General features: G+C 57.0%; 1 protein-coding gene across 7 annotated transcripts in view; it reads left to right on the top strand.

Annotated features, from left to right (window-relative positions):
* Positions 1 to 1,346: 1,346 nt before the first annotated feature.
* Positions 1,347 to 19,657, top strand: part of PRKCD (protein kinase C delta) — a 34,068-nt gene continuing 15,757 nt past the window's right edge. The window contains exons 1-4 of one of the 7 annotated variants that reach the window (XM_019667422.1): positions 1,347 to 2,144; positions 5,353 to 5,469; positions 18,113 to 18,235; positions 19,380 to 19,579. In XM_019667422.1, coding sequence (XP_019522967.1) covers positions 5,412 to 5,469; positions 18,113 to 18,235; positions 19,380 to 19,579 — 381 coding nt within the window. In that variant the 5' untranslated portion in view covers positions 1,347 to 2,144; positions 5,353 to 5,411. The remainder of the gene's footprint in view (positions 2,145 to 5,352; positions 5,470 to 18,112; positions 18,236 to 19,379; positions 19,580 to 19,657) is intronic. The other 6 variants (XM_019667420.1, XM_019667424.1, XM_019667426.1 and 3 more) reach the window with 6 other exon arrangements.

Here is a 19,657-nt window from a genome sequence, read left to right as displayed (position 1 = left end):
ACTTTCCATTTTCCAACGTGAACTTAAGGTGTGGGGATAAAAGGCTGATGGCAGAACCTGGAGTTCCCCATGGGTCAGCCCTCCCTTCAGTGGTCCCTGGCACTGAGTCAGCCTATTGTTGATCTTCTAGAAGAGGCTGGGTTGGCCACTGGATCTGGAGGGGAGGAGCCAGAAAGGAAACTTGATCCCAGGTGGGCAAAGGTCACCTGAAGCTCACTTCTGGCTCACCCTTCTCTCCAGCCCCACCCCAGGGAAGTCACAAGATGGGGGGGGGGAGGGGAGGACCAGGACACGAAACACACTAATGAATTCATAGAAATATGGTTTCTTACCTCAAGGAAGTGCCATAGATTACAGCTGGGCTCAGGAAGGAGTAGCATTTGAGTGAGCACAACCTAGACAGGTAGCGATATGGGGGTGGGTGGGAAATGGCATCCTGGCCCCTAGAACAGCATGTTCAAAGGTCTGGTTGTGCGATAAGGCATAATGCCTATTTCCCAAATGATAGTTCAGCATGGTGAGAGGAGTCCAGCTTTGTGGAGTCTACCCCAGTAGGGTGGGGGGCAAGGCATCAGGGCTGGGAACCTGAACATTAATCGTTTTCCAACTAGGTCATCCTTCTCAGGTATAGAGCACCAGGGCCCCTTCTCTCTGTGGCGGGAAGAGTCATTACAGTTTTCCTCTTTGCAGTCCAGACACTTCCTCCTCCCGCCGCCTCCACACAATAAAACAGAATTTCAGGATCCGCATCTCTGCCAGGGCTCTCAACATCCCCACCCCCCATTTACACGGCCCGGTAACCTACCCACCTTACCCAACCCAGGGTCTTCCCACCTGAACAATGTGACAGCCCTTCTGCCCCATCCAGCCCCTCCCTTCTCCTGACCCTCTGCCCCATTGATGCCCCCAGGAGCCCAATCCGTTGTAACAGCTGCCACCACCACCTGCTTCTTGAGAAAACTAGTTAGCTCAGGCCTCCTCAAGATTGACCCCACCCCACTGCGATTTTCATCCCTTGCTGTTCAGCTGGGAAGAGCTGTCTGGACTTTTCCTCATCCCCTCTAGGTGTTGCCCCGGGAGGCCTGGGACCTGGACCCTCTTCTTTGTCTCTGGAAAGTGACATATTTTTGGAGCACAGAGCCAACGGCTTCACTTTCTGAGCTTTGGAGGCAGGGGGCATGGACTCCCTGGACCCCGCTCCGTCCCCAGACTTCAGCGCAGGGAAGACTCAGTGAACGAATGAATGAACAAATGAATGAATGAGTTATGCCTGACAGCCCAGTTCCAAGTCCGGAAAGGAAGCTTAGGCGCCTGCCAGGGGCGATGGAGAGCTCTGGAAAGCCGGGCCAGGAGAGCGGACGACTGTGGGATCGGGGTAGGGGTTGCTCTCAGAAGCGTCCGACCAGCAGCGGCAGACCAGTTAGAGCCTCCCGCCCTGGAGTCTTCCCAGCTCGTCTAGGGGCAGGGCCGGGACCAGCCGGCCTGGCGGCGGGCACCGAGCCCCGCCGCGTCCGCACTCCAGCCAACAGGAAGAGAAAGAGAGAGGCCTGGCGAGGCGGGCCAGCTGGCTGGTGGGGAGTCCCGGGCGTGGGCGCCGGGATCTGGGGAACCCCCGCCGGCGCCTCCCGCCTGCGTGCTTCGGGATGGGGGCGGGGGTAACGCCCCCCTCCGTCGGGCCTCAGCGTCCTCTGTAAAATGGGGCCCTTTCTAAGGGCTGGTAAGTGAGCTGATGGGGGGTGGGGGTCGAGGTGTGAGAGGAGGGCAGAGAGGCCTAGACACCGTGGTTGGAGCAGAGAGGCGGAGATGCTCGACCCCCGGCTCCCAGCGTGCGGAGGCGAGGCCTTCGAGGGGCGGGCCCTGATCCGGGGGCGGGCCGGGGCCGGCACCTGGGTGAGGTCGCGCCGCCCCGCCCCCTTGCACTTCCGTGTGCAGCGGCGCGGGAGCCGGAGGCGGCGGTCCTGGGATCCTCGGAGCTAACCCCGGCACCCGCCGGCCGCGCCAAGGCCGGGACGGTACTTCACCCGCCGCCGGGCCCGTCCGGTCTGGTCCCACCAAGACCCACGTCTGAGCGCACGCCCAGCAGCTGCGCCGGGAGCCGGACCCCAGCTGCCGCGACCCCTGGAGCTTAAGCCCTGTGCCTGGAGGTGAGTGAGGACCGAGTCCGAACGTGGGACCCGAGCTACCCCCCGGGCTCGCTGCCCCTCCTTTCCCCCTCCCCTCTCTGGTTCCCGTTTCCGAAACTGAGAAACTGATCCGCCGCCAGCGAAAGTGCCGCCGCACCCCGGGACCCGCCGGTGCCTCCGTACTCCCGTCTATCTGTCCCTCCGTTCAGCGGCAGTGGCCTAGGCCCTCTCGTCCGTCTGCTCCCAGCCCCTCTACCCGCCTGTGTCCCCAGCTCTTCTGAGCGTCCACCCGTCCCTCCCGAATCTCTGGGGCCCTCTGTCGGTCCATCTGTCCCCACCCACCCCCTTCTCCCGTCCTCCTCTCCCTAGTCCCTATCTGTCCTTCACCCTCCCCATACCCCTTCGCCCCCACCCCCAACCTCCCACCGTCCCCTAGATCTCGTCCTCCGGGAGCCGCGCCCCCGGCCCACTCCCGCCGCCCCTAGCCTGTCCAGCCGCCTCTCCTTTTCTGCAGCGGGGCCCAAGCCAGGCAGTCAGCCGGGCCTCGCCTCCCGGCCCCGGGTCCCAGCCCCGCCCGCGGGGTGCCTCCTCCTCGCGCTGTCTCCTTTCAGTCTCAGTGTCTCTCGGTCTCTCCATCTGTCTCCGAGCTGGGCGTGGCTCCAGTCTCCATCATCCCCCTTCCCGTCTCGCCCTTTTGCTCCTCTGAGCCCCCTACACTGGTGGCCTGCTCAAGAACTTGTCTGTCCCAGGCCCCTCCCCAATACAGACGCCACGCCTGTGGGCTCCTAGGCTGGTGAGGGAGGTGGTGGAGGAGAGCAGGGTGAAGAGGAAGGAGGTGGGCACCTTCAGAAGTGCCCCACTTCCCCAACTCCACCAGTGAGCCCCCCACTTAAACCCGATCAGAAGGATTTGCTGTGAGTGCAGAGTTGTCCCCTTTCTCCTCTGGCCCCTGCCCTGTATGTATGGATCCTGTCTTGAGCTGAGTGGCTTGTATCTAGGCGTGTAGGTATGTTGTGTGTCTGTGTCGGCTTGGGTGTTCTTTATCACTGTGTCTGGAGCTTGCCCCTGTGAGTCCTTTTTCTCATGTATGATTTGCCTGTGTGTGTGTGTGTGTGTGTGTGTGTGTGTGTGTGTGTGTGTGTTTGGGTTTTCTGAGGTTCTGTGTACCCTTTGCAACTATGTGTGTTTGGAAGGTCCTATGTTGCACAGGATGTGTCATGGTGACCCAATGACTCGTGCGTATATTAAGGTTGTTAATTGTGGGAACCCCTGGTATTAGGGTTCCAGCCCACCAGGCTCGTGTGTGTGTTTGTGTGCGCACACACTCACATGTTGTTCTTCCTCTCCCTCTGCCACTGAGCTGCTGTAATCAGGCTGACCTAGTCACCAAGAGAGGGGACTGTTCCGTTGGGTTTCCTTGTTCCTGCTGTGAACTGAGTTGGGGTGTAGTGGACAGGCCAGTAGAGGGCAGCTGTGGAGTGAGAGAGAGAGAGTGTGTGTGTGTGTGTGTGTGTGTGTGTGTGTGTGTGTGTGTGATATGGAGGTGCTTGGACAGCTTTACCTGGCTGTAGGGTGTTGTAAGGGATCTGGTGTGTGACAGGACTGGGGCAGGGGGCAAGATGTGGTGTGGGCCTATGACTGGTGGGAGACTCACAGTCTGACTGTATGAAACTGTGAGTATGTGTGCTAGGGGAGTAACTGTGATTGTGGGGAACTGAGAGTGCTTGGGCGTGGGTGTCAGGAGCAAGAGGGGATGAAACAAGGTGTGTGGTGCCTGTGCCCTGGGGTGACAGTGCTGGGAGGAAAGGTGAGAGCCACAATGTGTGTGGGTGTGAACGCATCATGCTCTAGCCTAGCCCGGGCTCCTGGGGAGACCTTCATTTCTCACCTTCCTCTACTCGCCCAAGTTGCCAGACATCAGAGGACAAGTCTTGGGATTTGTAGTGTTGTGACCAAGACCTTGGACCCTGAACCCAGAAAAGACTTGGACTTAAAAATTGCTGTGCCTATTACGAGCAAGAGACGAGAACTAGGCCTCTCTAAGTCTCTTTTCTTATCTGCAGAGTGGAGAAAGTTGTGAGGACTAGAGATCCTGTGTCAAAGGTCCTTTAGCCCATAGTGAGAACTCAGCAACACATGCTAAGTCTTATTTGGTGACCACCTCCCCCCAACTGTATGGTCCCTATTCTCCTGGGAGCTGGGGCTAATAAAAGCCCAGATAGTCCCCCAACCCAGTTTTCTCCTGGGGATCTTGTCTGTTGTCTCCCTCCCATCCCCTTGACCAGACTACTTGTGGAAGGGAAGAAGACTGACAGAAACCCTACCAGCCCTGTTCATTCCACATGACACCCCTCCCCCCAGTCTCAGCAGCAGTGGTGGAGAGAGTGGCGAGGGATGATTTGGAGCTGTGACTGCAGGGCACTGACACCGTTTAGCTGGCACAGCTAATTGGAGTTTAAATTAAAATTAGAAATAACTTAAAGTACAGACAAAAAGATAAAGCCTGAGGATGTCTCAGTCCCTAGGTAATGGTGACAGGGGTCTTCAGCTGGAGTAGGGGCTCACATCTGGAGAAGGGCATCTTTTGTGGAGGCCTGGCATGCAGAAAACGTACTCAGGTCTTTCAGCCAGGACACCCAGGGCACCTTGCCGCCTTTGCTATTCCTTCCTTCCAGGAGCTCCCTGGGCCTCAGCTTTAGTATAATGGGCACAACAGTAATGTGAGAACCACCTCTACTAGAAGGTGCAAAACAAGAAACAAACAAATATCACTATTCACTTGGCACCTTCAATATGAGTCCAACACAGGAACTGGCATGCCACATCATTGGAGTCTGGGAACCACCTGGGGAGATGTATTCTCCCCATTTTAAGGATGAGACAAACTGTGGCTCAGGAATTGCCCCAGGCCATAACGCAGTGGTACCTGATTGCACCCTAAGCCTCCCAAGCCCACAGGACAACCTCTTGCATACAGGATTAGCTTCGAAGGGCTCTGAGGGCTGAGACAGTATTCCTGCCCCTAGCACGGAGCGGACATATAGCCAGTGCTCTGGAAATGTTGGGCTCAACACCCCATTTCACAGAAGAGAAAGCCAAGTTCAAAGAAGCCTAAGGTCAGAGTCAGATTAGGCTGAGCCAGACCTCTGTCAGTCATGCTGGGGCTGAATGATGATGAGCGCCTGTTTGGCGATGCCTCCCTGCTCAGCTGTTTTCTCTTGTTCTGCAGGTCGGCTGGGAACTGACTCAGGTGAGGGCTGCAGGCCTGCTTCTCCTGGTGATTGTTGTATGGTGTTGGTGGCAGCCGGAGCCAGGACTAAGGGCAAGGGGGAGCCAGGAGTCCCAAGTAAGACTACGTCCTCTTAGACATATGGACAATGGACAGGGTGGACTTCCTCTTTGGGCTCCTTTCTTTCCACCCTGGGACTCAGTTGGGGTAAGGGACGGCACACAGCGTCCTCAGTCTAGGTGTGGGGCCCGGGTGCCCAAAGGGACAGAAGTTTGCCCTGAGTATGAGTGCTTCCTGCCTGGAACTGGCTTCTCCCCCAGGAAAAGCTTTGGCATTGGAGCTTAGAAGCCTGGGGGCTCACCAGTGGTTTAGGATGAAGAGTCGTGACACTTTGCTGGTCAGTTAGAGAGAAGGTGGTGTGTGAGCCAAGGGTTGAGGGTGGATGTCTCAGCATTTCCAGGTCCCTAGTCTCTGCTTCAGGCTGTCCTCATCATCACACAGGGAAACTGAGGTTTGCCCTGGGCTGCACAGTAGGTGGGACACCGAGCTAGGAATGGAACGAAGTCTTCCAGCTCTTGACATTACTGAGCTCTCTTACACACCCCTGTTCCCCCATTTCCCCAGCTTCTCTGGGGCCAAAGGAGGGACTCTAAATCCCCCTCCCCAGCTCCCAGATTCAGGGTGAACTGGGCTGTCACTAAGGAATGTTAGGGAAGTCTACCATCTCTGAGGTCCTTCATAAAGCTAGAAATTCCTTCCTTTGGGGCCAGCCTTTCCTTCTTCAGCCCCCATTGCAATGAATACAGCCCTGTGAGTTACCCATTGCATGTCCAGAGCCCAGCGAGCAGGATTTGGGGGGGCATGGCAGGGAATGCTGAGGGTACCTGGAACCTAGATAGTGACAGCGGTCGGGAAGGATGGCAGCGGTTGTCTTTTCTCCAGGAGTCCTCCCTGAGCAATCCCCGACTCTCAACCCTGAATGACTCTCAAGCACCTAAAGGTCTTGGGGGTAAATAGACAAGTGGGCCTAATTAGGGCAGAGGGATGCAAGAGGGCAAGGCCTTCACTCCTACGGTGAGAGTTGGGGCTGAACAAAAGCAGGGTCTCCAGTGGGTCTTCTGTTTATTCAACCTACTGCAAGTCTGGTGAGGAGGAGGTGACATGCCCTTGGCTGGCCAAGGTCAGGGGCCCATCCCCTCCCAGCACTGAGCCTCATTCCCTAAGAAGTTTAATTAATTAGCCTTGGAGCCAGCCCCCTTTCAACTCTCACGTCTTACCCACCTAGCTGCATAGACATACGTACTATGCTCTCACAGGGATACAGAAACTGAGGCAGTACCTGGCACCCACGATCACAAACCCATGTGCCTACACGTGCACATGTGCACACACATCCATACACAGGTGTTCATATGCACTCACCCACAGGCACGCTCAAACATGCACATAGACGCTCATCCAGTCATCCTTGTGTTCAGATGCCTGCCCACATACACCACACTGAGCCGTTCTGGGTCAGGAAGCGGGTAGGGGGTCCTTGGACAGGGTCACAGCCCAGCCTGTGTCTGGTACTGAGGGCGAGGTGAGGTTTGAGGTGTAGCTATGACCACAGGTGCTCAAGGGGGCTGGACCACACTGGGAGATGTGCCCAGGCATTCACCGGTTATCCTGCCCACGTGGCCTCAGCCCCCAGGCTGACCAGGGCTTGGCATTAAGATGGTGGAGCATGGGGAGGGGGAGGGGGCCATGTCAGCTGTGCTGGCACTGTTTATGGCTGCTGCCACAGAGGAGGAAGTGGGCTGCCTGTGGTCATGGGGCCAAGGTGCTCACAGGCTAGTGGGGGGGTCCTATCAGCTCTTTAGTCCCCCCACAGTGTCCATGCCTGTAGAAATGGAGTAGCTGGGCTCTGAGGACTGGAAGGCAGAAAAGGTACTTCTTCTGGGTGGTCTGTGCACTTTCCAAGGCCTGGGCCCAGGGGAGAGGCCCATCCATCCGAGGTGTTTCCGGAGGCTCACTTCCTCTGGGCTGCCCAGGAAGTGGTTTCAAGATGGGACTGACCAGCTCTCCTTCTGTGGCTTGCTCCACCCGGGCCTTGCCTGCGAGGGGAGCAGTGGCTGGCCAGTGGATTAAGCAGACTGGCCAGGCTTTCCACTGTCCAGGCTAGCCAGGCCTTGACAGAGGGAGGCCCAGGGAGAGGGGCTGAGGCCGTGAAGCCCCCTACAGGCCCCACAATCCTGGCTCCTCCTTTGCTCCAAGCCTATAAACTGAGGCTTAGAGCGTTAGCTGTGGCAGGCACAGCCCCCTTGTGTGTGAGTGGCCATGGCTGGGCTGCACCTCTGGGATGAGGCCGTTCCAAACCACTGTATGAATGAACCTGGGCAAGTGGCTTTGACGTTCAGTGCCTGTTTCCCTCTCTGACAAATGAGACATTGCTAGCATCCACCTTTTTTGGGTTGTGCCAGAAACAACAGAAAATATATGCAAAGTAGCTAGCACTGTGCCTGGTACATTGTTCGTATTTAAGGAGTAGAAACTGTAGTTATATAAAGCACTTAGCACCCGGTTCATGGTAACTTTAAAAAACAGCCAATAGTACAGCTGATGAGGTTATTATATCCGATGGCCTGGGCATTGGCTCAGTGTCACAGGGCCAGGTGGCTGCAGAGCCTGGCTGAGAAGCCAGGTCTCTGGTTCCCTCATCCCACCTTGATTCTCCCTCCGTAGGCAATGTTGCAGGATGGGGAGGGTTCCGTGGGTTCAATAGGTTCCTTCCATGTCCTCTGAGGAGAGGAGGTCCAGGGTAGATGGAGCAGCTGTGCCCATTCAGTGGCCCAGCCCTTTCCTGCTCTTCTCCCCCTCACTCCTGTTCAAAGGGAAAAAAATAACGCTCGTGACAAATAGAAGGGAAAGGCAGTCCGCAGCTGCCTGCTGCCCCCTCAGGCCTCCCGTGAGTCCCCTCCCCTGCTCTGGCCCCCCCCACAGGACATTCGGATTGGAGAAGCTGAGGCTGATGATGAGGGGTGGATAGTGTGCCCTCCTGCCAGCCTTCCTTACCCTTCACACCCCTGGAGTCAGCCTTTGGGTTGGGGCTGATGAAAGCTGGAGGAGTGAGGGGAGCTAAAAATGCCCCCTACACACACATCCTTGACAAATGGCAGCTGATGGCAGGGACCTGCCTGTCCCAGGGACATGCACAAGGTCAGCCCAGTGAGGGTTGAGCTGAGCTTTGGCCTTCACTACTGGGGGCCAAGAGGCTGGGAGCCTTGGGTGTTGAAGTAGTAATGATGGTGGGTTAGTTGTCAGGGGCCAGGAGGCTGAAGGGCTGGAGATTGACGGGGGCCTGGGCCAAGAGGATGAATGAGGGCGTCCTGGAGGTTTAGGAGCAAGGCCTCTGCAGGCATTCGACAGACTTGGGTTCAAATTCTCTCTGGATATTTACTCTGGCGGTGTACTCTTGAGCCAGGGACTGGACTGCTTTGAGCCTCAGTTGCTTCACCTGTAAAATGGGCAGATCAGGGAGTGTCCATCTGAGACCTGAAAATGAGAAAGAACCAGTGTGTGTTTTGGAGACGGGGCCCGGGAGATATAACGGCAAATGCAGAGGCTTCTAAGCAGGATGGAACGTGGTTGTTCAGGGAACTAAGAGAGATCATTGTGGCTAGGGCAGAGGAGTGAGGGAGGGCAGTGGCAGAGGAGGTCAGGGAGCAAATGGGAACTGGGTGAGGTAGGTCAGGAAGAGGTGTCTGGGCTTATCAGAGGGGAAACAGGAAACACTGGGGGCTTGGGTAGGGGGTGTCAAGATCTGCTTTATTGTCTTAAAAGACCCACCTAATCCTGGCGCAGAGGGACTGTGGGGGCCAGAGCAGAGGATGGAAAGCAGTGAACAGGCAGGAGCAGCACCTGGGGAAGATGATGGGGCCAGGATGGGGGCAACGGGCAGAGAGAAGAGAGGACTTCAGGCTAGACCACAGAGGCGGAAATGATAGTGTCACTGTGCGGGGAGAGAGGGGGAGGAGGACAGTGACCCCCAGGTGTCTGGTCTGAACAACTGGGCAGGCACTGGTGCTGCTAGGAGATGGAGGCACTTGCGTGGGAGACCGGCAGTAGATCTGTTTTGGATGTGTTTGAGCACCTCTAGAGCGGGATGAGGTCAGGGAGGTAGGTGGGTTCCAGAGGGTCTGGGCCGAAAGTGAAGAGCTGAGAGTCAGCGGTAGTGTGCACAGCCCAGCATGGGAAGGATTCAGTGGGCCTTTGCTGGGAAGTTCGAGAGGCTCTGCGTCCAGGTCCAGGCTGGCTGTCCCTCGAAGGTTCCTGCCAAGGTGCCCAGGAGGGCAGGTTTGTGGTGGCTGAGCTGCTGTTTTCACAACAGCTCCGGAAGCTTTGGATCATGTCTATGGCTGTGTTGGGTAAACAGGTGCAGTGGAGCAGCCAGTTGCCAAGGCTCAAGACCAGATCAGATGTCTGCTTGGTGTGGGCTGTGGGTTCTGAGGGCTGGTGGGGGTGGGGGGAGATAGGAGGAAGATTGTAGGGTCTTCTACCTAGTATCAGGGCTGGAGAAAGCTTAGAGGTGTCTATCGTCAAGATAAGGAAACTGAGGCCCTGAGAAGGACAACAGCTGGCCTGGGGTCTGCCAGCGGACTCAGGCTGTCTTTGCCCAGGCCAGTCTCGTCCCAGAGCAGCAGACCAGAGCAGGGCACTGCAGGGCTGAGTGGAAATGGGCAGCAGGATGGGTTGGGAGAGGGCCAGGTGTAAGGATGACAGTGGTGATAAAGATGATGGTGACAGGTGCCTCAGTGCCAGGAGCTGCACTCAGCACAACCTCCTCGGCAAACGAGATCAATCATTTTTACATATGACGCCAGAGCACCTTGGCCAAGCTTGCAGGGCACCCAGGGAAGACCAGATCTGAACTAGACCTGTCCAGCCCACACCCAGGCCCTCACTCTCCAGTTCCTCTGCCCACTGCCTGCCGTGGGATGGCACACTACAGGCCTGCCTCTCTCAGGCTTTCTCCTGATCCCCAAAGTGAAGAGGCACCATCTGGGCCCTCTCCCCTTGTGGGGATAGATGGCAAAAGCCTTAGGTGGCCATCTCACTTTCCTCCAAACACAGAGATGATTGTCAACAATCAGAAAAACCATGGGAACTCTAGGAGGAGACCTCTGTGGGTGCACAGAGACAAAGGAGCTGAGGAGTGGACTCGGGGCCCATCTCTGTGGGGGCTAGTGGAGGCGTTTCCATCCCCAACCACATGCTCATGCCCTTGCACCCCTGGAGGCCAGATGGGCATTTCCGGTGCTAGAACCAGAGAGTCCCTCTCCGTCTTTGCAGGGGGCTGCCCCGTTGACTTTGTGGCTTTGGGTAATTGCTCCACCTCTTTGTCAGTTTCTTGCCTAGTGAGTCTGGAGCTCAGTGGAGGTCATGTGTGGGGTGCCTGACGTAGTCATCCCACCCTCACAGGTGTGAGCCCTCCCCTTGTGTGTGCCAGGCCTGTGACTGCCACCTGTGACCTCTGGCCTCATCTTCAGCCTCCGCTGACTTCCCCTCAGGCAGGTGGGCAGAGGAGGCCTGCCCAGCTGTGAGCCTGACCTGCCTACTCCTTCCCTGGCACACTTTGGACTTTGCTGTGGCCCAGGAGGGACTTTTTCCACATCCCTCAGTTGGGAGGCCTAGCCTGCCTGACACCAGCTGCCCTTCCCTCCACCTCGTCTCCCCAGCCACTGTGCCCTAGGGGCTGCGGTAGAAAAAGCTACATTTGGACTTTCCTGGTGCCAAACCCTAGTCAGGCATGTGTGGGTTCTTCCAGGCTTGTGTGTTTATCTTTGTGCCCATGTGTATATTATGTGCTGTGTCACCCTGTGTGCACATGGATCTCTGCTGGTGAATGCACAGGGGTATTAATGTCCTATGTGGTCTGTGTGGGTCTGTTGTGGGATGTCTGTCAACATGTGAGAGCCAGTGAGTGGGGGTGTGTTTCTCAGCGTGTCACTGAGCTGTTATAGGAGTGTGGCCGCAGCTGTCTGTGTGTATGTCCCCAACTAACTGCAAGCAGGGCTCCCTGTGTGTAACTGTGTGTTTGGGTTGGTGGGTGTGCCATGTGTGCACGTGTGTGGTTATTCTGGGCGAGTCCCTGATGTACCCCCCGACCCCAGCCTCTCACAGAGGCCCCCTTGTCCTCAGTCCTGCCATGAAGAGGCCTTTGTTCTTCCCTTGGGGGTACTTGTCTTCCTCTCTCTGGCTGAGCTAAGGGCTTCCCCAATCCTAGGGCCAGCTGAGTGATTCGAGGTCTGTGCCCAGTGTGGGCTATGCCCCCGAGGAGGTCCTACTCCCCACACATGCTGGCAGGGGTAGGTGTGAGCCGATGCCAGCCAGGGTCCCAAGTCTTGCTTCTCAGACCCTTCCAGACCCTCTGGCTGGGTGGGTCCCTGACACCTCTGCTCATCCCTCAGATGGAAGCCCTCCTGACCCCCCGGCCAACAGCCCCTCTGGCCCCCAGCCCCTCTCACTCTTTTCCTTCTGCTCACTGCCTGAGCAACAGTCATAGCCTCCTCTGTAATTACATATTTATGTGACTGCCCTCACCACGCTGTGAGTTCTATGGGCTTGGTGTGTCTTATCACTGTGATGCCTGCTGGGGCTGGCATGGGCCTTTGGAACCTGCAGCCCCTACCTTGTTATGTGCAGTGTCACATGCATGTGTTTTCCTGGGAAGAGGGCCCAGGTCTTTCATTGGTTCCTAAGGTTATTGTCACTCCTTTTACAATTGCAAAAGTTTAATCATACTGCTCATCTCACCTCTGATTCCCATCTGATTCCAGGGGGCTGGTCTGAGCCCAGCAGTAGAATTTTTGACTGTCCCCTGGACAGTCAGGTGTGTTGCCAGGGCTGAGAAGGCTGAGCTAGCTAGAGGCAGACACTGCCCAGACAGCAGGCCCAAGTCCTCAGCAGGAGCAGGATCCCAGACACCTGCACACAGTACCCGAGGGAGGGCTGGGGAGGCCGAACAGCTGGCTTCCTGCCGAGTGGGGGAGGATACCCCATCTCTGACCTTTAGAAGTGTCTGGAAGTTTACATAGGAATTCAGGAGGGTATTCTGGCTGAGGGAACTGCATATGCAAAAACAGGGAGACTTGAAAGTGGGACACTTAATCACAGAATAGCCAGAGGTGAGATTTGAGGTGGGACCTAGAGCAGGGCCAGGCTGAGGCATGGGCTTTCTTCAAGGGCTGTGGGAGCCCAGGAGGTGCCAAGCTGTGGGAAGGATGCATGGGGAGGGGTCAGGAGTGGTAACAGATGGGAGAGGTCCCTGGGGAAAGGGAGGATAGTCTAGGCAGTGGTTGGTGTGTGGGGGGTGAGGGCGAGAAGGAGCCTTGGCTAGGGGATGAGGAGCTAGTTTTGGGGAGGAGCAGGTGCGGAGAGCGTGCCCTGTTCTGGGACTTGGCCATGACCTCAGACCATAGCTCGTGCTCCTTCTAGGACAGGGTTAGAGGCATGGTGGCTAGGTCCTGGTGGGGTGCCTTAGAAGGATCTTGCTAGCCCTTCCCTTCCCCTGCCTCCTGCTCTTCTTGCTGAGCCAATTTCCTGGGTTGTGAAACCCCTGTGGCCTCCTTAACTTGCTTCTGTCTGGGAAGGCTGCCTGGGGAGGCCAGCTTCCCAGCCAAGCTGCTAGCCGCCTACCTGCCCAGCCCAGCGGCGTCCACCACACCCAGCCCCCTTGCCCTGTTGCAACTCTGCCAGGGACAGCCCTGCTCCCTCCTGCCGATCACACTACCTCTCGCTCACCCGCCTTCCCTCCCACTGCCTGGGCCTTATGCGTCTCCTCCTTCCTGCACTCATCCTTCAAGGCCTCTGTGGGCTGGACCGTGGCCGTCCAGGCGGGATCTGCATCTCTAGGAGGGGCCAGTCCCACACCACTCCCACCCAGTTCTGACTGGGATCGGTGGTGCCTTCCATGGGCAGGCGGCAGGGGCTGCCCCAAGGCTGGGTAGGTGTGTATGAAGAGGGTTGCATGGGAATGGCATCTTCAGGGGCCTGTTTAGGGGAGCAGACACCAAACCCACCAGGGGCCTCAGCTGATCTCTACTTACCCTTGTTTTCCTGGACCTCAGCCTGCCACCTCCTGCTTGCCAGGCAGACTTTCAGAAGGAGGCTCCTGCCACATTCACACACACTCCAAGCCTGGCCAAGGCCTTTCTTTTCAGGCCCCACTTTGCTCCTCTGTCCAGCAGGCATTCCCCTGTGGCCTGTGAGGCAGAATCAAATGCCAGGGAAGGGCTGGAGTGGAGAGGACCAGGCTGGCTCTGCGGACCAAGGGGCCCTCATTGCCCTGTTCCCCCTCTGTACAAAAAGACGGGCACATCAGTCTCTGAAAGGCCCATCTCTTGGAGATATTTTGGCTTGCTGGGTTTTATTTTTCACCTTTAGCAAAATTATTATCAAACAACTTAATGTGGTTGTAGAAAAATTAGAAAACGCATTTCTGTTCTTGGTGGTGCCATGTTCCCTATGCCATCTCCTTTGCTGGAATACACTTGTGTGCACACGTGTGGGTGTGCAATGTGCATACTTGTCCTCTGTGTCCCAGGAGCTCCAACCAGTACAGTCACTCTGGTCAGCTCGAGGTCAGCCTAGCCCACTGCCCTGGACTGGCTGGAAGCAGGTTTCCATTGCCCCAAGGAGGTGGCATGCCTGCTGTGTCCTGGCCCATCACCACCTTTCCTTCCCTCGCTAGCGCAGGGTGGGGAGCAGGCCCAGTAGGCCCTCACCCCCTGGGGCTGGAACCCAGTACGGCCAAGCCTTCCCCAGGTTTTGAGAACTGGAGGCTGGCCCAAACGGCTGGGACAGCAGAGTAGGCAGCAGTCAGGGGTCAGTACCATCCTGGTTGTATAGAAGCGGGGTGGTCCTCAAGGTCAAGGCTAGGACCAATCTAGAGAGGTTGGGTGAATAGACGGGTCAAGCACAGGATACCTGTCTCCTGGTGTCCTCACCTCTCTGTTCGTTCTCTCTGTCCTCATGAGCGTGTTGTCTGTGCTGCTCCTGGCATATTTATTTCTACTTTTGCCCCCTGTTTCCCTTCATCTCTTCTTTCTGACATGGCACAGTGGAAAGTATGTGATCTGAAACATCAGGCAGGCCTGGATTCAAATCTTCTACCACTTACTGGCTTTGTGATCTTGGGCAAGGCACTCAGCCTTTCTGAGCCTGTTTCATAATCAATACAATACTCACCGCCTGGACCTGCATAGGGATAAAGTATGTTAATGTCCTTACAAGGCTAATCTGTTATGTTGTTGGCCTCAGAGAAGGACGATCTTTCTTATACAGGGGGACTCTGAGATTCACACCCGGACCCTTTGACTCCAACTCTAGTGCTGTCTGCTTCATTGGGCTGCCTCCACTGTGTGCTCGAGAAGCAGGAGAACAGAGAGTAGGAGCCCACAGGTGGCTGGGAAAGGCCTGGCTGGCCTCAGCTGGCTCCAAGGAGCTGGTCCCTGTAGAGCCCTGTGTGGGGTCCAGCCCCTGCCACCCCCATGGCCCTTCAGAGTGGTGATGAGGCTGAGCCAGTGGCCTTCCTCTGGGGCCTGTGGGCCTGGGCCTATTTGCATGGGACTATAAATAGTCGGCACACCTTGCTTTTATGCCGTTTCTGTACTCCTTGGCCTTCCCACCAGTGTTCAGACACTCTGTGAGGTAGGTGGGTGAGTGGTACCACTGTGAAGAGGAGACTTGATGTGCAGGGGCCCAAGACCTCTCTCAGAGACACACGGTGATGGAAGAAGATGCCAATTCATGGTGTCTGCCTCCTTCCTGGGGTCCCAGCAGGAAGTGGTAGAATTTAGCAGGACCCGTGCTCTAGTTTTCGTCCTAGGACGTTGGGACTAAGTGACCTAACCCTAGGATTACTGCCGAGGAGCCCCAGGAGGTCTCCCTCCTTGTGGCACTGCGGCCTGGCAGTGCAGGTTTGGGGTCAGGGCCTGCTGTGGTTGTGGTTTTCCCTCCTGTGGCTTCTAGCTAACTGTGAGCAACAGCTGCTCTGAGTGTGACTGCAGAGAGCTGGAGGGCAGGCCTAATGGGCAGCCTGCAGGGCTGGGCTTTGCCTCCCGGTCCCCAGGCTTCTCTGACACCCCATGTGCCCCTCCTCCATGCAGACCCGGGACAGTCCCCATGGATGGCCACCGGGAGGCAGGGGAGGTCATGGCTGGGTCCCAAGGGGAGGCAGCGGGGAGGCAGAAGCTGCCGGCAGGTGTTTGGCAAACCCGCTGCTTCAGGATGAATAGCTCTTTGAGACTTGGTTGCCATATCTGAGAAGTGGGCTCAATTATTAGGACTGCTTCCTGGGCTCATGGGAAGGTGGAGTGGATGCCATGGGGAATGTGAGTGTACTTTGTAAACTGAGAAGGAATGTGCACAGGTGAGAGATGGGTGCTGCAAGCTAGAAGGGGTGAAAGCATCAAAAAGATCCCTCCCCAAGGCCTGTGGGGTTGATGTTGGCTCTCGTCCCTACACAAGTTATCATCATGACAACCCTGCACCAAGGGACCATTCCTCATCTGGAAGATGGAAGGGTGGGGCTGAGACTCAGAGAAGCCAAGTGCCCTGCATGGAGTCGCACAGCCAAGGCAGCATTGATATCAAGGTCTTGTACCGAGGCAGCTTCGCCATCATTTGGCCACATGGAGCTGCCCTGACCTACTCTCCCCCGGGAACCAAGCCCCTGCAGCACAACTACTCCTCTTTTGTCCCTGCCCACCTGCCCACTCACCCTCATTCTCTGAGATCCTCAGAAAGTCTGTCATTGACCCACCTGGGGGTCTCGAGGTTATCAGGAAGCATGAGTCTGAGCCATGTTTGCTGGGCTCAGGCCCTGGGAATGTAGACACAGACATGTGGCAAGTGTGTGCTGTGCAGCGCCCCGCCCCCCCCCCCAGTTTTTCTGGACCCCCAGGGGGCACTCACCTGGGTGCTGCACACCTTGGACACCCAGGCCAGGCAGGGCGGAAGGAGGGGCACGATGTCCTTTTTGCCTGGGAGTTTGGGACACTCACCCAGACTCCTACACCCGCTCCCAGCCAGGCCCATGCAGCTTACTCTTCACGTCAGCATTACCTGAGCGCCCACCACGCGCCGCCCACTCACACGTCCTTGCAGACACACATATCTCCACAGCTGTGCAGTCACACCTACATGCACCCTCACACACACCAACTCGCACACTCAGGCGTGCTCCGGCCCAGGGAGCAGCCAGCAGCAGCCCACAGCTGGCTCTCCCTCCCTTCTGCCGAGAGGTCATGGCGACTGGCCTGCTGGGTTCAGGCTGAAGGCTTTGGGGCCTGATCTCAGATGCAAGTTCGCACACCCACTCTCTTTCCCTCTGAGTAGGAGCCAGGCCTAGGCAGGGGACATGGTGGCGTCTGCCCCTCCCGACCCCTCCCGATCCCTCCCCTCTGCTCTGGCTGCTGGCCTCAGAGGACTAGCCAGGCCAATGGGCTGGGCTGCAGGCTGAGGTCAGTTTCCTGTGAGCTCATCTGGGCTGGGAGCTCCCAGCAGACCTGGTTGCTGCTCTGGCTGCCTTGTAGAGGAGCTGGGGGAGCCATCCCAGGGGAGGGTGGCTGCCGCCTGTGCTCTCGTGTGCATATGTAGGTCGGGGGGGGGGTGTCTGAGTCTGCTTCTCTGCCGGCCTATGTTCAGCATGGAGTACGAGTACATGTGTATGTGCAAGTACGTGAATGAGGGTTCATTCAACCAAGATTGTGGAGCACCCTTCTGTGTGGCGCCCAGACCTGGAGCCAGTGTTTGTGTGGGTGTATGAGTATGCAAGCGTGGGCTTACACATGTGCGCATCCTCCATGAATGGCAGCCCCAAAGACCCTCTGTGTCACTTCCTGTAGTGACCCTCCATGTGAGGAATGGGGGAATGGAGGACCAAACTGTGTGGTTTAAAAAAGCAAATTCACCATTACATTGAACATTAAAATAGTTTTATATTCGGAAAAAATTTTGTTTGAAAGTGCAGGCAACCTTCAGGGTAGGCGAGAGGCCCTTAACCCCAAGGGGCTCGGGTTCAGAAGGGTCAGGCACACTGATGGGGGTGGGGCCTTTCACTGCCCTGGCCTCCGAGTGAAGAGAGTGCTTCATTAGTGGAATCCCAGCGTTAGGCTCTGGCTCGACCTCAGGGTGTCCGTGGTCCTGTCTGAAACGTAGGGGTGGTCATCTTGGCCCTGCTTGTCTGCCTGGGTAGTTAGGAGCAAAAAATTGTGAAAACCAAGAAGGGCTGATGGGGCCAGGGTGTGGGGAGGCAGGGGCACTCCCCTGCCCATCTTGGCCAGCGCATGCTCGGTACCTGGCTCTTAGTAGGTATGCACAGCTCGGTATTAAAGGAGGCGTTGAATGACTCCTCACATGAATGGGGTCATGGACCCAAATGTCCACAGGGCCAGGTAGGTTTTGGAGAGGAGTGAAAAGGAGTCCTTGCCTGGAGTAGACTGGCAGGGGTGGCCGACCAAGGGGGTAGTGCCAGCCAGCTCTTGCCTGATGTCCCATTTTCTAGTTTTACCAGGGATGCCACAAATCTAGACTTACCTAAAACTTCTCAATTTTAACATTGGCAACTAGCACTAGTGCATTTTAAGAACCATGTGGGCCAAACTCTATGCTGTGAGAGCTTTGGGGGAGCAGATACCTGACCACCTCCCAGGGCTGTTCTGCTGGTCCTGCCCTGCTGCTTAGCCTCACCCTTTCTGTCTACACAACCCCACTGCAGGCTCCAACATGGCACCGTTCCTGCGCATTGCCTTCAACTCCTACGAGCTGGGCTCCCTGCAGGCCGCGGACGAGGCGAGCCAGCCCTTCTGTGCCGTGAAGATGAAGGAGGCGCTGAGCACAGGTAGGGCTGGAGGCTGGTCCCTGGAGGAGTGGCGTGAGCCAGTGCGCCTGGAAGTTTGGGCCCAGCGGGAGGCCCTGGCGGGGGCCAGGCCTTGTTCCCCCAGAACCACTGAGGGATCCCACTCTTCCTCATCTTCATGTCCCTGCCCATCCCAGCTGTGGATGCAGGACCGCAGAGGCCACCACGTGCCTATAGCGCCTCCTGCACTGGCAGCATGGAGCCCTCGCTAGAGCTCGGGGCTTCTGGCTCCTTCCGCATTGGTTGTTTCACCCAGCAGTTTCCACATCCGTCTGTGCCATGCCCTGTGCTGGGCACTTAGGACACCACTGTGTTCCAGGGCTGCCCTGGCCCTGCCTTCATGGGGCTCACAGTCAGGTGAGGGAGCCAGACGATGAGTCCTGTGATTGGGAAGCTGAGAGGAGGCACCGGCCCAGGCTGAGGTCAAGGATGTCTTCCTGGAAGAGGCAAACTTCTCACAGCATTCCTTCCTGCTTCTGCCCTCATTTGGTGAACCCTGACTCATCCTTTAGGTTTCAGCTGAGCTGTCCCTTCCTCCAGGAGCCTTCCCAACCCTTAAGTTGGGGCAGGCCCCCTGACATGGGTGGGTCTAGAACCATCAGCCTTGCCTGCTTCAGTTTCATTACAGCTATGGGAAGAACTGGTTCATGTCTCTACCTGGGACTCAAGCTTTAGGAGGGCAGACACCAGGTTCAGCTTTTCTTTCTGCCATGTCGCTTGCCTCCAGTACAGGGGGCTGGCATATGGGAGCTCTCAGCCGTGTTTACTGAGTGAATGCATAGGGCAGGGGACATCTAAGTGGGGCTAAAGGAAGAGGGTCACAGGAAGAGGGAACAGTAGGAGCAAAGGCCTGGAGGTGGGACCTGGCAAGTCGCCCAAGAGGAGCTGCCAGCAGTTCTGTGTTCCAGAGCATGCTGTGGTGAGATGAGGCTGGTGAGGTGAGCAGGGCACAGTCCTGCTGACTGAGGGGTAGAGACTCTGTCCTGAGGACACTAGGAAGCCACGGCGGGCCCTCAGGGGGAGAAAGAGCCAGGCAGATTCTATCAGGGCTGAAGGCTGTGGGAAGTCCGGGGAGGGAGCGGCACAGGGGCCCTTGCCTGATCTGGCCAGCTTGCCCCCTTTGCAGAGCGTGGGAAAACACTGGTGCAGAAGAAGCCCACCATGTACCCAGAGTGGAAGTCCACTTTTGATGCCCACATATACGAGGGCCGCGTCATCCAGATTGTGCTGATGCGGGCAGCCGAGGAGCCAGTGTCTGAGGTGACAGTGGGCGTGTCGGTGCTGGCCGAGCGCTGCAAGAAGAATAATGGCAAGGCCGAGTTCTGGGTGAGGGGCCTGCGGGCCGCGGTTGTGTGTGTGTGTGTGTGTGTGTGTGTGTGTGTGTGTGTGTGTGTGTGTGTGTGT

The sequence above is a fragment of the Hipposideros armiger genome, unplaced genomic scaffold (assembly GCF_001890085.2).
Source record: "Hipposideros armiger isolate ML-2016 unplaced genomic scaffold, ASM189008v1 scaffold_496, whole genome shotgun sequence".
NCBI lineage: Eukaryota > Metazoa > Chordata > Mammalia > Chiroptera > Hipposideridae > Hipposideros > Hipposideros armiger.
Note: the sequence above shows the minus strand (reverse complement) of the source record. Positions and strands in the feature narration are given on the sequence as shown.